This window comes from Pholis gunnellus (genome assembly GCF_910591455.1).
Source record: "Pholis gunnellus genome assembly, chromosome: 13".
Taxonomy (NCBI): Eukaryota; Metazoa; Chordata; class Actinopteri; order Perciformes; family Pholidae; genus Pholis; species Pholis gunnellus.
Window position 1 is genome coordinate 14536345 of NC_136540.1, and position 16237 is coordinate 14552581.

Consider the following 16237-nt stretch of genomic DNA (forward strand, 5'->3'; position numbering starts at 1 on the left):
CATAGTAACCTGCCTTTGTACAGGTTCCAAACCCCACAGACACTTAGCTTCTGTAGGTGAGTATTATGATTTCACAATGAATTCCTGAGCTGTAAAAAGAAAGAGATCCAGAGACCGGACTTGAATAAAGACGTCTCCTCACCACTGTTTCATGGATCTCAAAAGACATTTTGATTTGAGCAGGCCCTTCAGGTTCCCGTTTCAGGTGCTTTCATAAATCTGAAGCCTCTAGTGGTATTTATTCATGACAACCTGTTCCTTTACACCAGGCACATCACACAGGTTTGCTTTCCCCGCACCCAAAGAGACAGCTGTCACCACGGTGACGGCATCACCACAGTGGCAGAGCTGCAGCACAGGAGTGGATAGGATGTGCACTTAGTGCATATTTTACAGCTAAAATACAAACTGATTGATGCAACTATACTCGCATTAAAACCGATTTTCTCTCTGTACCAGCATGTCTCTTGGCAGCCTCTTTTTTTTTCCTTTCTTTTGCTTGTTTTATTGATGTGACACAAACACACATGTGCAACAGACTGTTAGGAAGTAGGACAAAGGGGTAAAAATAATCAATCTGTGTTTGTGACTCCGCCGTGCAGCGCTGTCTCCAGCGATCCCTCTTATTTTGTATGACCGTGATGAGGTATCCTCTTCATTGCTATTGAGAACATGCTGTCTGTGTGATATTACAGAGCGGCCACTAATCAGAGGAGGGTTACTTTGCAGGCTTCAGATCTGGCAGGGCTGCGCCAAAGGTGGCCACACAATAAATCTGGCTTCTTAAAGCCTAATGAGTGATTCACAGTCACACAGTAGCCCCTGACAGCAGGCAATTGTTAGCTGATTCACCTTCTCTGACCATTCTCAAGGACACCCTCCTCATTTCCACTCTACATATTTTGTAAGGTCAATGAAAGGGAGACATTCTGCTCACAGCCACACAATGGCTGTGTTTATCAGCATTTTCCCTTGCAGCCTTGAGAACAAAGGTTTCAGCTTTGTTATTTTTTTTTTTGGCCTGACCCTTCAGGAAAACAAGTTGCTCATAAAGTACTCCCAGAGGAACCAAGGGTGCATCAAAAAAATGTTTCAGCAAGTTAGTAAGAAATCCACAATATGAGCTTTTGGTAATGTTTTCAAAGATTTATACAATAAAAGCATGCCAACTGTATTCATATTTTCTTTGTTAAGCCAGCCTAAACCCTCGGGAGCTCAGTTTTCTTGATATGACTGTAGTGTGGAAAGCACACTGAAAATCAATGGAGCCCTGAAGGAGGAAGACAACCAACCAGCAAACTATGGGCAGTCGTTCAAGTGATTACGGCAACAAGCAGTGCTGTGTTTATTGTTTGAGTTTGAATTAGACATTAAAAATAAAAAAAAATCAGGCACTGCAAGGAAATTGGAAGAATGATGGGGCAGTGGTGATCACTGTTGCCTCACAGCAAGGAGGGTCCTTGGTTCAAAACCCTCCGGATAGATGGTGACTTATGTGCAGGTTTTCTCCACTCTATTCCAACAAACCAAACACATAAAGGTTATATAATTGGAGCCTCTGAATTGCCTGTAGGTGTTAATGGTAGTATGTTCATATTTGTGAACCTTTTATAGACTGACAACCTGTCCAGGGTGTACGCTACCTGTCACCCATTGTGAGCTGGGATAGGCGCCAAACCCCTGCAACCTTGCAAAGGATAAGTGGCTATGGATGGATAGAGATGAGTGTAATTTTTCCAGAACAGCCTCCATGTTTTTCAACCTTCAGTTACTGAAAATCACTGCAACGCCGTTCGCCTTGCTCAGAGTCCATCTTTACTACAATGATGGTGGCTGGCTGTACGATGATTTAGCAGCTCGCGTTACGGCAGCTTCACAAGCTTGTCGGAGAACTACGGTGGCTCTTTAAGATAACGTAAAAAACGCGAAAGGTTCCTGCTAGAGCTATGGGTTTGACCGTTCAGGCCTACTGTAGAAACATGCCTTTACAACACGACGGACTTGGTGAAGAGGACCTGCTCCCTATGTAGATATGAAGGGCTCATTCTAAGCTAAATGAAAACATGTTTTTTTGCTAATAGATCATCGCATTAAAGTGGACTGTCAAACAAAAATCAGTTGGTTGTTTGGGTAAAAGCTAATTAGCTAATATGCTCTCTCGGGAATTTTGTTCTTTACCTAACTGTGTCCAGGAGGGAAGTACATTTTATGGACTTTCTATGTGATTCTCATTCTTATTTTAACTGGAATCCAAAATGCACCTGTATTGCTGTGTTTAAGTCTGCTTGTGTTTTGGCGTTTCCAATAGGCAAGCCCAAGGTTGAGCTGACCTTCGACAAGATGTACACAGTAACCAGCCGGCTGACGTTCACTGTGAGTAAGGAGGACGATGGCGTACCAGTGGCTTGCATCGTAGACCACCCTGCAGTCAAGGACTTCCAGGCACAGTTATACCTGGAGGTGCAGTGTAAGTACTTTTGGTCAGTAATACATATAAAATCTGCATGGATATTTAAGCTGTTAACTTGGATAATATAGAGAAGAGTGTTCCGTTCCCACTAATTAAATGGCATAAACTTGCTACTTCTTCCCGAACTAAAACTTGGTGTCGTGACATGTATGACGGTGTTAGTGAAGGAAATGATCTCCTTGCATAGGTTATGATGAATACAAAGGAAAAATTGGACTGCAATGGAATAGATTCTTCCACCTCTACTAATTAAATGACATCAATTTCACACATTTTCCACCCACTGAAACTTCTTCAATGTCATTAGAGGGAAACTATCTCATTGTATGATGAATAGAAAGTGCAAATAGATTCAAATTCATGTTTACGAACATCTTCCAGAGAAATGTACGAATGTACGGCATCAGTTTACCTTTGCACTCAACCTACTACATCCTCTGAAAAAGTAAATTCGGGCCAAGGACAACGGCGTCCACGAGGAGTGCAAGAGGTTAATTGAGGTCAGAGGTCATGTTTTTATTGCTACAATGGATTTATTTGAAATGAGAAAAGCATCACACATGAGTATTTTTGCAACACTTTACCACTTATAGTGGTTCATATAAAAGGTGTGTGATTCAGGCCTGACTATGACATTGGAAATGAATCTAAACTGACTACTCAGCCATGTGACAAGTAATTAAAATGCTCGGCCTTTGTAATGTGGAGTTTTAGATCTTTTCATTGATGCAAAATGATAGAATTTATGTATTTTATGCTTCTCTAACCTTATGTCTTTGGCCTCTGGCATGTCCTAGCATTCTATTTAAAAAATAAAAGTCTTCTGTAGCTATCTGACCTTTCCCTGGGGGAGCGAGAAGAGGAGATCAGCTCATCTACGGAGGCAGCATGGCATTTTGTTTGCCTCGGATAACAGGGAGCGCACATGGACCACCTAGCTCAGCACCTCACACTGCTTCAGGCTCTGTGCGTACTGCAATGGACAGTTGTGCACTGCACCTTCTCTTTTGATAATATACAGTTGAATATAAAATGTAGAGTGAGAGAATGATACTGTAGGTGGGGATTTCACAATTCTCTTCTTTGACTTCTCTTCTATGTCATATTTATCATATTTATGAATCTGTCATTTATGACGTCTTTAGAGCAGTTTCTTGATTTCCAAAATAATTTCCTTTTTATGTGCACCAACTAAAATTGATGAATTAATTAAATGGAAGTGTCTCACTCCCAAAACTGTCCAGGTGAGACGCTCACACTCAAGTATTTATGTTATGCACTAAGACATAGACCTAATTACAATGTACTAATTCAGATTAGATTAGGGATTATTTGGTTCATATGTCATACCAAATGTAGTGTCATGTTCTAAATAGTTCCAGATGTCTAAAGATTCTCGGTCTCCATTTCCCCTATAATTAGTCCCAAATTGCATCGTCCTTTCTACAAACCTTTAAGAATCTAGTTCCGTATCATTTCCTTTCTGTGAAACTATAAACAACAGGATCCGTAAATTGAAGCTCACTTTTGCTGTCATACTGTGTTTGTTTACTGATTATATATTATACTGATAGACAGAGTGATTTACATTACAATCACTCACTGTGTGGGCAATGTGTGAGTGGAATGGAGTGCATTGTGTGGTAGGAAACAACAAAAAGGCCATTGTCAGGGGAAAGCATAATTAAATAAGCCTGTAATGTTTATGTGTATAAGCAAAGCAAGCTGTTTTGCTCCGTTGCCTGGTTGGTTTTCCCTTAAGGTCAGTCGGCTGCGAAAAGATGGATAGTGTCGTCTTGAGTGCTTATGAGGTGAGGCACACAATAAAGCAAATAATTCAGTTAGCATAATGATAACGGCCTCCTTGCATACTGTAGATGTAATTTCATTTCCACTGAAGTGGCAGTATCCAGATCTGGCGGTGCAGTGTGTGTGTGTGTGTGTGTTCTTTTTCCATCAAGCAGAGACAAGAAAGCTCCGACATAACTACTTGAGGCTATCAAAACAACTTACAGATGCCTAGCGTCCTTCATGTTTATGGCTCCGTGATGACAAGGTCAGATGACGTTGTGAGCGAAGAAAAAGTTGCAGGATGCCATGTTGCGCCTGGAGTGGAAACAAAACCAAAGGATTGCTGTCTAAAACCGTGCATGCCCACTGAGCAGAAGACTTGGCTTTTCGCCCATCTGCTGTCCATCACCGAGACTGAGAGCCGGCCACTGACAGGGTGTGATTTAGACAGATGGATGGCCAGACACGTGTTGTTTGTTGCAGAGAAGGTCGGACAGCAGTGTGAAACTTAACAACCGGCTTTGAAATCATAACTCAGGCCCTCTGTCTACAGGCTGATTAAAAATGCAAGTGCCGAATGGTGCATTTAGACAATAAAATGGGGGAAAAGAACAATCAGAAAGCTGTAATTACACCATTGTGACTCAGCAGTCTGTAGTGAGATGACTCGGGTATTTATCGAGATAATCTGATGTAGGAGCAACAGAATAACATTGTGTTGCAAACAAGATAGAGCTGAAAGCATTCAAGTGTGATCTTGAGGTTAATTAAGCTATTGATGTTTTGCCAAAAAAATGATGGCCATTATTTTAGATGGCACTGCTGGTGAAACAACCTTTGCCTTTGATGAGTGTAGTGATTGTTTGAGCAACAGATTCTCTGACAATATACATACACACATGCACATTAAAAGGCATCTTAACATTTCAACGAAGGATATCACAATTGACCCTTTACTAAGCCCCGCCCTCCGTTGCTAATCCGTCAAGCTGTAAGAGCTACCATAGATCCCACTCTGTCACCAACTGCACTCTCGCAAAGATAAAGATAGAAGTCAAAGCCTACAGATCACAGTGTAAAAGTGAACCGCCCCAGAACCTGGAGATGGAGCCAGAAGACATTCACTCTTACAATCATTAAAAAAACAAAAACAAACTCATGTACTTGTAGTGGGATACCTTTAAAGCTGTAAGTTTGAGCAGGACCTTTGTTGTCCTTGTTTTGTCTTACTTTCAGTGCATGGTTACACTGAACTCAATCCCTTAGCCAGATGCTAGCTTGAATAACACATTTCATTTTTGTCCAGAATAAAAGGATCATCTCTCACACCAAGACGAGAAAAAAAGCTTTGATAACACCAGCAACAGTCAAGGGAGTGGGAACAATAGAAAGTCCGTGGTAGCAAAGAATAGCACAGCAGCGACTGTCAAAGCACCCCACTGATTGTCAAAACAACACTCTTACATTTTCTTTTCAGCTACCTCAGCTCGTCGACAGTGTCTTCGGTTTTATGGAGCGACTTTATCGGGCAATGTCTTTGGACACACTCAGGGCTATGTGTGGTTCTGCACTGCACCGCATCGATCATTCCCCAAAGCTTTGGCTTGTGTTTCGGTGTAAGGGTTGATTTAAAATACCATCAATACTATGCCCAAGGTAGACCCAACAAGAGTGATTTGATGCAAGGGAAGAGCGGGAAAGGCAGTCGTAGTAGGTGAATGTATTGGATTGGTCATGTCAAGTCAAATCTTCCCAGACCAAGCAAAGCTTTTGTAGCATGTAGCTCATTCTTAATAAAAGTAAAGTTCTCTTTCAGCAACTTCACAACCGCAAGAAAAGTAGTGAAAGCACTGGTGGATCAGTATATTCATGTAAATATCGACATAGATTCTGTATTTTTCTTCCTACAATGCTCAGGTCTATAATGTATTATGAAAATACTAATATCAATGGATAATCATTGTTAAAAGCACTCAAACATATTCAGAATGCTTAATAACAATAATAATAACACATTGTAAAGCATTGTAAAGGCTGTGGCAGCAAAACTGGACTAACCGCCAGAGCTGATACGACGTTATCAGCTGAGTAATAATGTGAGGAGTCAGGTAAGAATGTCTGTGCTGTTCACCTCCATGAATATGATTGGATGCTATTAGTCAGCAGGTAGCCTGATGGAGAGTGTGAAGCCAATCAGCTAATGATTCACTCAACTGTGGTGCTCTGTGCCTGAACAACAGTGCCTAATGTCTCTCCTGATGTGACATGAATCCTGACTGTTTGCTGCAGCTCCTCTTTGGAAGAATCAAGCCAAACACTTTGGGAAAGTTTGATAATTTGACACTCTACCAGAAAACATAGATCACGTCGTTGCACATGGACATCATTTGTAGGATACTGGGTTGTGTTATATATTTAAATCATATTTTTCAGTTTACTGTATGCAGTGAGAAAATCTTCTCACTCATGTGGTAGCTGTGCATGTTTATGAATGCTACAAACAACATAACTGCAAATAGGAATCAATCAGAAAGAACAATATAGATGCAGAGCGAAGATAATGCATTGTGTGTTGTGTTGTCCCAGTAATTCATTCTCTGTCTCTCTCTCCCTTTCCTTTCAGACAAACCAGAGGTGAAGATCATGGTAGAATTTCCTCAGGGTCTTACCAGGGAAGGAGAGAACCTGGAACTGACGTGTCAGGCCAAAGGCAAACCCCAGTACGACACACACCCACTCTCACACTCACACTCACACAATTAAAAATGTGCCATGGGTAGAGAAAACACATTTATTGATTCATGCATGTGTACATGTGTGTCTTGTTGCAGTTGCATGCAGAACTATCTTGCTGTTTTTTCTTAGCATCGGTATATCGGTTAGGTTTTTCAAAATTCAATAGTTCAGTTCAGTTCATTTTTCCCTTTAACTCACTTACATAAAGCATATTTTCTCTTCCACTTGCACCGTATTGTTGGGTATGCTTGGTTTCATTACCTTGCTGGTTAAACTATAAAAGTCTTTCCACCTTTCTCTGTTTAGTTTTCACCCATTTTCCTTTTCGGTATGCCGAATAAGCACGGACGGGATGGGTTTTAACAGAATAAAGAGAGTGTTGTGTCAGTATGCCAGGTGCCGTAAACCCTCAGGTGCCATAAATTGTCTCGGAGCTAGATCAAAGGAATGATTCGTAATTAATATTTACTTATTTGATAGCATCATTTGTATACATGTATCATTCAAGCTAGTTTAGATAAACAATGTCTTTGCTGAGCAAGAGTTTTGTACAAATGGAATTCATTACCTGCATCATATATATGCCGGTTGAGTTTAGCAATTAAGTTCCACGGTATATGAATATGAACACAAAATATTGTATCAATGGATCTTTTTGGTCATTTAATTTTTGAAAAAATGCAAAATGCTAATTGTCTCCGAACAGGGAGGGGAGATGTCTTTTAATACGGAGCTCTGATGGATAAGAGGGTTACCTTGATAGAAGTACATTTTGCAGAGAGGAGAACTATACCAGGACAGTCTTATTGTTACCGACAGACCTGAGGCCACACAATTCTATATAAATGTCCATTCTTGGATACATAATCACCTATTGAATGGCAGCTTTATTCTTTTTCAGGAATTTCAAGGGGCCTGTAGTTATGAATCACTCTGATATTTTGAGCAGATGTTTAACTACCACTCTTTTAAAGGTGAAGGACAGAGCAGAAAGGGTAATTACTGATAGTGAATGGACTGGGTCCTAATATCTCGAAGGACGAACTTTAGCAGAAAAAGGGTTGAAAAGGAAGGGGGCTGAGTGCTAATATGAAGGTATTTAGGGAGACTGAGTATGTTGATGGACTCAAGGCCCTGGATGTGCACAGATGTGCACAGATGATTCAAGTTAAAAGATTGTTTGGACACAGAGCTGAGGACAAATAATAAGTATCATTTTGCCCCAATGTCAAAAATGAACTCTCAGTGGCCTTTATCAGTTCTGTGATATTTCTGGCACTGGCATCATAAAGCTCCTGTTTGACACTCATTAGGTTATTATCCCACATGTATCATCTGTGAACCAAGGTGCTGGTTTGTTTAGATGACAGGTCTTTGTGATATGTGACGTAATGGAGTGCAAATGAAGCCATTAGGGCACTCAGGGTTGAGTAAAGGAGTGAGAGCTCTGTGTCTCAGGCAGGAGGCCTGCCGAACTATCCAAACATCAGTGCAGTTGTGCTGTTGGTATCAATCATATTAGTTTGTTGACAAGGTAGTTCAAATTTGAACGGGACAAAATAATCATCTGTTTAGGCTGGACCCATGAATATTACATCGGAAACGATGAGGTGACCAACTTGCAGCTGTGGCATTGCAGTGGGTGTTTTCATGTTCAAGTAAATTCAAATGTGGAGATATATGACAAAGAAATAGGCTTACTCAAAGAAATAGAGCAGAAGTAGAACAGACTTTCCTTTCCAATCCACGCAGCAGGATGGTCAGAGCGGTCAGCATCTTTATGTGTACCCTTGCCATTGCAACCATTGTAGCCGGTTAACTTGTGTAAGTCTCGGACTTTCTCATGGCGGCGTGTCTTCTCAAACAACAGCGCTGTCATGGCGGCTGTGCCTTTTATAAGTAAGAAAGAAAGTACGAATGGGACTTAAACACACTTCGGCTCTGTGGTCTACCTGCGCTTCCAGCTTAGCGGCACATATCTTTAGAAATGTGATTGTCTGCAGCACGTTAAGCATATGGACAGCATATGAGCATGGACAGAAGTATTTTAATGTACATTGTGATATATTTTGGGCCTTTAAACCGGGTTGCTGTTGGAATCCATTTGAACTCTTGTGAATGCAAGTTGATTACCGCTAGTGTCCTCTACGAAGGAGTTTTTTAGAACCCGCCTTCAATGTTTAAAAGGTGTGTGAAATTCACAACATAGGTTTTTTGGTGATGTTTTACATTAAGGAAATGAGTGGCAGAGGCATGATGATTGAGGTTAAGATTGAACAACAAGAAAATGCAAAATACTCGCCTGCGAATATGTCGGATTAAAACTATTCATACCGCCAGTCGTGCGAATTTGCGACAGTTGCAACACTTTTTCAATAAATGATTTGATTATATTTGCCCAACTACCGGCAGTCTGTCTGAGCTAAATTGTTGAATAGGCTTTGTGAGTACAGGGGGATTATGGGTTTGCAAAACAGGACCAATGCAGGACTTTCATTTGGTCTTAAGCTTGCACAAAATTAAACTGAATCTGAAAAGTATACCCAAAACCAAAGTTAAGATCATTGCAACTGTTCTCCCTTTGCAAAAAAGTTTCTCATTCTGAATGTCTGTATGATTCTCTGAAAAGTCGAAGCACAAGAACACGCAAACACACACACATCGAACCAAACACCGTGTAACTCAGACTGCCTCCATCCACCAGCACCCCCGAAGTTTTCATACTTGGCATAGAGACAAGCTAACTACCCGTATTCATTTTATAAAGATGAAAACACAATCAATACAGTGAGCCGGGAATTGGAAGTCATTTTCATTAGAGCTGCTGAGAGTTGTGCAGTCATTACCAGCCGATAGCACAGGGGGCCTCGGCTGCAGGCAGCCATTTGTATTCTAGACGCCTGCCCTTCCTCTCTCCTTGCAGCCCCATCTTACCTCTTTCGTCTATCTCTGTCTATCTTCCTTCTCTGGATTCACTCTCTCCCCATCTCACAACAGCCTATCCACCTTTTTCTAGGTCATGTCTCTCACTCCATCTTATTTATATATGTAATATTTATTTACATTTAATTTCATCTGGAGAGCACTTGTAATAGACAACGCGCTCTCTTCCAAGCCATCCACAACAAACAAAACCACAGCACATGTGGTTTGTTTGCTTTTGCTATTGAGCTCAAACAGTTATTTCATATTTTCTTTTCCACATTATCTTTTTTTCCCACTTTCCTATTTGCTTGCTCCCAATTCACCAAAATGTTTTCAAATGGAGGGAAACAAGTTAAAACACCACAACAAAATGCAACAAGAGAGCCCATCAGCACACGCTCATGGGAAATAACAGTAGCTGGCAGTGGCCATTGGAAGTTGCAGCAGCAAAATAGAGGTGTTTTGAGTTTTGTTTTTTTTCTGTTCACCCTCTGTCGCTCTGAGCTCATTGTCATAAAAATGGAATCTGTCACCCCACTCTAAACCTCAGTCAAGGTAGAGAAGAGAACAAATACAGACACTTGATAGGCGCCCACCTACACAGCAACACAAGTGTAGAAAGCCTGTAATTTGAGAACAAAGCTGCTTCACAGTTATTGTTGCTTTTAGCTGTACACAACAGGAGGAATGTCATTTTTGTTTTTTTTATATCTTAACTCTCTTTGATTAGCCTCTAGTAAACAGTTGCTTGAAAATACATTAAAACAATTAATACATTTGTGTATTTAAAGGAGCCAAATGCTAAATTGTGAGCATATCTAGTGCCTCAACATGGCTTAGGCGGGGGATCACAGCTAACGGTGCTAACAGAACTAACGGTGCAAACTACGACAACAGTGCTGACGGTGCTAATTGTTACGTTTTGGTGATCCTCTGACCTTTCGTTGCCAACCTAAGACCAACACTTCTGCTTGTTAGAATAAGTTAATTATTACAAAATTTAAGGTGGATGCATTAACATTTTTCATTTTCTTTCAAAGGTGTAAGAGAAAACATTTTAGGAACACTAACTCAAAGGATAAATGCTATTGATTTTGATCAATGGACTTTTCTTCAGGTCTACCCTTATGTTTCCTTGCACACAAGATATTAGATGATTGCCACAACACATGCTGACGAAGTCCATGTTTCCCAGAGGAAGAAAGCTCTCACATGTGGGAATACCATATATATTAAAATTGTATTTTTAGCCCTTATCATTAAAATGATCTATTTGTTTTACACTTTGGGTAGTTCAATACACATTTAATTGGTTACTAAAAGGATCACATCCTCTATCACGTACATTCTCAGTTTTGAATGTCTCTTATCCACGAAATCTCACTGGTGCCCTGGTTGTCATTTCAGGCCACAGCGGGTGAACTGGGTGAAAGTGGACGACGATGTGCCATCCCATGCCGTCATCACCGGAGCTGATCTTTACATCGAAAACCTGAACAAGTCCTACAACGGAACCTATCGCTGTGTGGCTTCCAACACAGTGGGGGAGTCTTTTGACGACTACATCCTCTACGTCTATGGTACGCAGGTCTCACATTAACCCTTCGTCACTTTACTATCTCTCTTTCTACCTGGAACTCTATAACTGCTTTTGTTCTGAGAGATTGTCCAATGAACATGTAGACACCAGAATCGTTGATATCTAAACTGTTGATAGTTACAGGATTTGTGAGTTGTTGGGACAAGAGGTGATTTGAGTGGGGATGAGGGGGTGTGCCATCGCCCTTGTTAGCAAAATGAAAAAAAGGCATGCCCTTTGTTAACCTGCAACCCGCTTCATCCCCAAGTTGTTCAGAGGGAGCAGAGGCAGAGGAGTTGTTTAATTGAATTTGTTAGCCTAGTCGGTCCGACTCATTGATCCTTTATCTGACTCAGGTTTGTGCAAGTTAAAATCTGTGGCCCCGACCATGACTCTAAAATGTCAGGAGCCTTCACCAAGTGCAGCTGTGCCGTGTTCCAACTGCGACATGTCCAGCAGAGCTGAACCCAACGAACCGGGTCCTCCCCCCCCCCCCCCCCCCCCCCCCCTGTAAAAAAATAAACAAATCGCTTACTGCCAAAGGCTGTAAACATTAGCATAATTCAAGGTATGCTGACTGACTTTTAAATAAGGACTGTGTTTTAAAACAGGTGCAGTATACTTTTAATCCCTCCTTGTTTGCAACTGCACTGGCCAGTTGGCCAATACCAAAAGATTGTCCCTTTGCTCTGTCAAACTTGGTTCCCTTGACTTCCCTTTCTGCCTTGCATCTGGACAGACAAATGGGCTCCTGAGGCTGCATTAAGATGCACACAATAGAAGGGAAAAAAAAATACAGGCAATCTGTTTTGGTCTCTGATAAGCAAACAAGCTTATTGTTTTGATTACTCAAAGTGGATTATGTTTCTTCTTCACACCAGTGTAGCAACACACCAACACCAAAGCAGCTCCTTGAGATGTTTTGAACACAGTGTTGTTTTTGCTGTAAAAGAGAAGGTCATGTCCTCAGCGGTGTTTCTCTCGCTCTCTCTGTATTGTTTTTCGTTATGTTTATGACCTGAAGAGGACTTTACATTCTTCATTGTCATACACATTTACAAACACATTTTACATTGTGGATTTTTGAATACGATTTTGATTAGTTTTAGCTAAAATTGCGAGAAGGGGATTTGTTTGCCATAGTTATATCGTTGCGGTGTGAAGAGCGCCTTAAAATGTATTCATTTAAACACTTATCAGGTGAGAACATAACATTTACGGAAATCTCATGATCTCAGCTTCACTAGCAGTCCCTGCTAGCGGCCCATTGAGGTGAAGCCAGGTTTTAAAACTACTTTTGCGGTTTCCAAAAGGTGAAGGTAGTTGGCAACGGGAGACTGTGGTTTAATTCTAAAAGTAAACCTGACCACACCCAGCTCCATTGAGTCATTGGAATTCATTTTCAATATACATCCACAGACCACCGAAAAATGACTGCAGCCAATCAACCGCAAGAGTTCTTCAATTGTATATGACATGTGGACACGGAGATGTATGAGCTGGCAGCTAGAAGCTATCAATACTAACAGCACTAACAATGGCAACAGTCCTGAAAGAGCTAACAGTTTTAACCTTGGGGGGGGGGGGGGGGGGGGGGGGGGGGGGGGGGGGGGGGACCGGAGGGAGAACATTACGCCTTGGTGGCAACGCGTTTCCCGCCACCGTGGGTCGGAAGACGCCTTTATCAGCAGTAAACCGCTGTATGAGTGCTGCATTGCCTGCTGTATTAGGGCTGTGCAGGGCAGGGGCAAATAGCTTCCATGTATATAAATTGCTCTGTTTATACCCCCCGTGGAAGTGGGGCAAAACGTTCAATATATAACTAAATAGTTATGATAGAATGCATGCTTAGGATAATCTTTTCACAATACAATTCAGGCCATTTTGGGAGAGGCATTACATATATGACAATAGAATAGAAATAGCTCTACAGGCGCTCACTGATGTTGCAAAAGTTATTTGGCATCACTTTAAGGGTACTGATATTGATACTGCCATCGTAAATCTACACGATACTCGGCCTTAAAGTCTAGTCAGTGTTATTTATATTGCCCAAAATTACAAATCATGAATTGCCCCAAAGAGCTTTACAACCTGTACAGCTTACAACATCTTCTATTGTTAGACCCTTGATTGGGATAACAAACATTTTAGTGCTAACCACTGTCCATCAGCATGGTGTAAACCAGTTTTGTAATTGCGTTGAGAACCACAGCCACAACCTAGCTGTGGATCAATAGAGGAGTGTGGCGTGTGTGTATGTGTTCTACTTCCCGCAAACCTGAGGGTAATCCTGAACCTGCCTCCACCTACTTCTGCCGGATTTATTCATTTAGCTTCCTGATGATGTAGCTTCCTCTGGTCTTTCTCTATGTTGTTTCTCTCATCCTCATAAGCATTATCTTAACATGCTTTTATACTGTTGATACCCGTCACATTTTCTCCCTGGGCAGGGCATTACACTCTAATGTGCTCATTTTCCCTGGCAAAAATGACTTCACTATTCACTTTTGGTAGACCCCGAGCCCGCAGAGAAGTTATTTGGCGGCTATTGTCAGAGGGAATTAGCAGAGTGAAAAGGCCTCTTTTTATGTAGGGGGGAAAAAGGACTCTCAATGCCTGACGGACACCAGCTGAATGGATGTTATTTACAGCAGAGCGAGTTGCTGTGCTAATGATGAGTGCAATGAAACAACAGAGGTACTGTTGAAAATCAGGAAACAGCTTACTGCCACCTGCTATATTACAGCTGTTAGTCAATACTAACAGTGCAGTGTAAGCCTCTTTGTGTGCGCGGGTGTCAGAATCAGTTCTCTCTCACCAATTGACGTATGAATGACGCAACAATTTGTAAGTCCTTTTGCGTGCAACAAAAACGCATTCCTTGCTCTTAGCGTGTCATTTGTGCAGTGTGTAGTCTGTACTGACAGAAATGGAAATGATAAATGTGATTACAACGCGCTCTGAACAAGTGACGGAGTGTAAAATGTGAGAGACTGCTCACGGGGGGCTGGGTGGGGACGTGGATCAGTCAAACAAACACAGGACTTGCGACCAGGTAACCGATGTTCGAGTCCGGTATCATAAAGTGTTTTTTTTCAAGTTGCGTTAGTGTTTGTAACGTGTTTTCCTGTTTCTGTTTACATACTTATTTTAAGCCCAACCATGACGTCGTTCCTAAACCTACCTAAGTTGTTTTGATGACTAAACCGAAGTTTTGCGGCCTGAACATAACCGTTTCACTGTAACGTGTTTTTAAATGACACAAGAAAAAATGACCTTTAATGCATAATAATGACACATGGAAATGTTGTATACACGTTTGTTTATAAGCCTGCTTGACACGTAGATCTTCGGATTGAAGACATTTTCCAGTGCTGAAAGAATTTGAACGATTTGGGTTGAACTTTAATACGTGTTTTCAACTTCATGATAGCTGAGGATTAAAATGGGGGTATTAAAATCAGAAGAGAGATAGTATGGTAAGACAAATGTGTGTTTTTTTTAATCAGATCAACTACAAGACACATCAAAGACCATCAATAAGAAGAACCATTTTACTTTGAGCCATATTGTTGCTCACCTCTGTACAATACAGTATCCACAACTTTGCATGAATTGTGAATCTTCTGGTAATTGTTGCAGCTTTTCTGTACGTCTCTCTCTCCCCGGGCCTAAACAACGAAATCCCATGGTGACGGACACAAGTCGCCCCTCTCAACTACCCACACATACCCCCGTGGTGAGAGAAAGACAAAGATAAACACGGTAATGCAACATGTGGGCAACTAAAAGCCTTGCGCCAAAAAAAAAAAAAAGAAAACAGCAGCCATTAAAACCACAGAAGGCCTCTATCCTTTTAGAGCTAGTCTTTTGATGACTTTGATGTGTCCGTGGCTCCCACACCACTAATGTTGACTGTAATTCAACAGCAAATAATGCCGAACCTTCGCCTTGCTAATGGGAAGACAGGATGTTGTGGCTGGGCTGTCAGAAGCTGATTCCCATATCCAGACCCCCCACTATCACACACACACACACACACACACCACGTCCTGCACTACCACCACCACGCAAACACCTCTGTAGTTGATCAAAACAGAAGCTGGGAGAAGGGCATGTATGTATCCACGAGGTCCCAAGTAAGAAATCATACAAGTAGCAGGGGTGTCAGCATGTACTAGCAGTGATATAAAGCCACCAGCTGATTGTGAACAAAGTTATCTCTGCATCTGCATCTAAGGAATCTACAGATATCACTCGTTTCATTTGTCGAGATTGGTGCTGAGTTACCAAAGCGATGTTACGGCGGTAAAAGCAGGAGATGCACTTGATAACTGTAGATGCCATGAGGCAGCAGAGCGCTTGACACCTGATGACAGTATATAACTGTAGACCCCCGTGGACCACATTGTGGGTTGCAATAGAAGAGTGGCCCTGTCCGTATTTCTGCTCATTGACTCCATGGAAAGTGAAGCAACTACATACTCTCTTTGATTAACCCCAACCCTTGGAACAAAAAACAAAGACACTCTTATTTTAACCCTAAAAAGTTATCCACCATACCTCCAGGCTATTTCAGAAAGCTACATCTAGTTAAAATGTGACAAGTAAGGAGGGGAAGACTAATAACGTTAAAGTCCCTCCAACAGACAGAAAGTTTTAGATTGATTGCACCACAATGCCCCAAAAGCTGTTTTGAAATGAGTGTTTTCCACGTCTCTTATGTTAAGATG

The 16237-nt window shown here is 41.5% G+C and overlaps 1 protein-coding gene across 1 annotated transcript in view; it reads left to right on the plus strand.

Annotated features, from left to right (window-relative positions):
* The window catches only part of cadm1a (cell adhesion molecule 1a), a gene marked incomplete at its 3' end in the record, with an annotated part of 349787 nt that overhangs the window by 289224 nt on the left and 44326 nt on the right, over positions 1-16237 (plus strand). The window contains exons 6-8 of the mRNA XM_079172305.1: positions 2309-2467; positions 6885-6981; positions 11330-11502. Of these exons, the coding sequence (XP_079028431.1) occupies positions 2309-2467; positions 6885-6981; positions 11330-11502 (429 nt within the window). The remainder of the gene's footprint in view (positions 1-2308; positions 2468-6884; positions 6982-11329; positions 11503-16237) is intronic.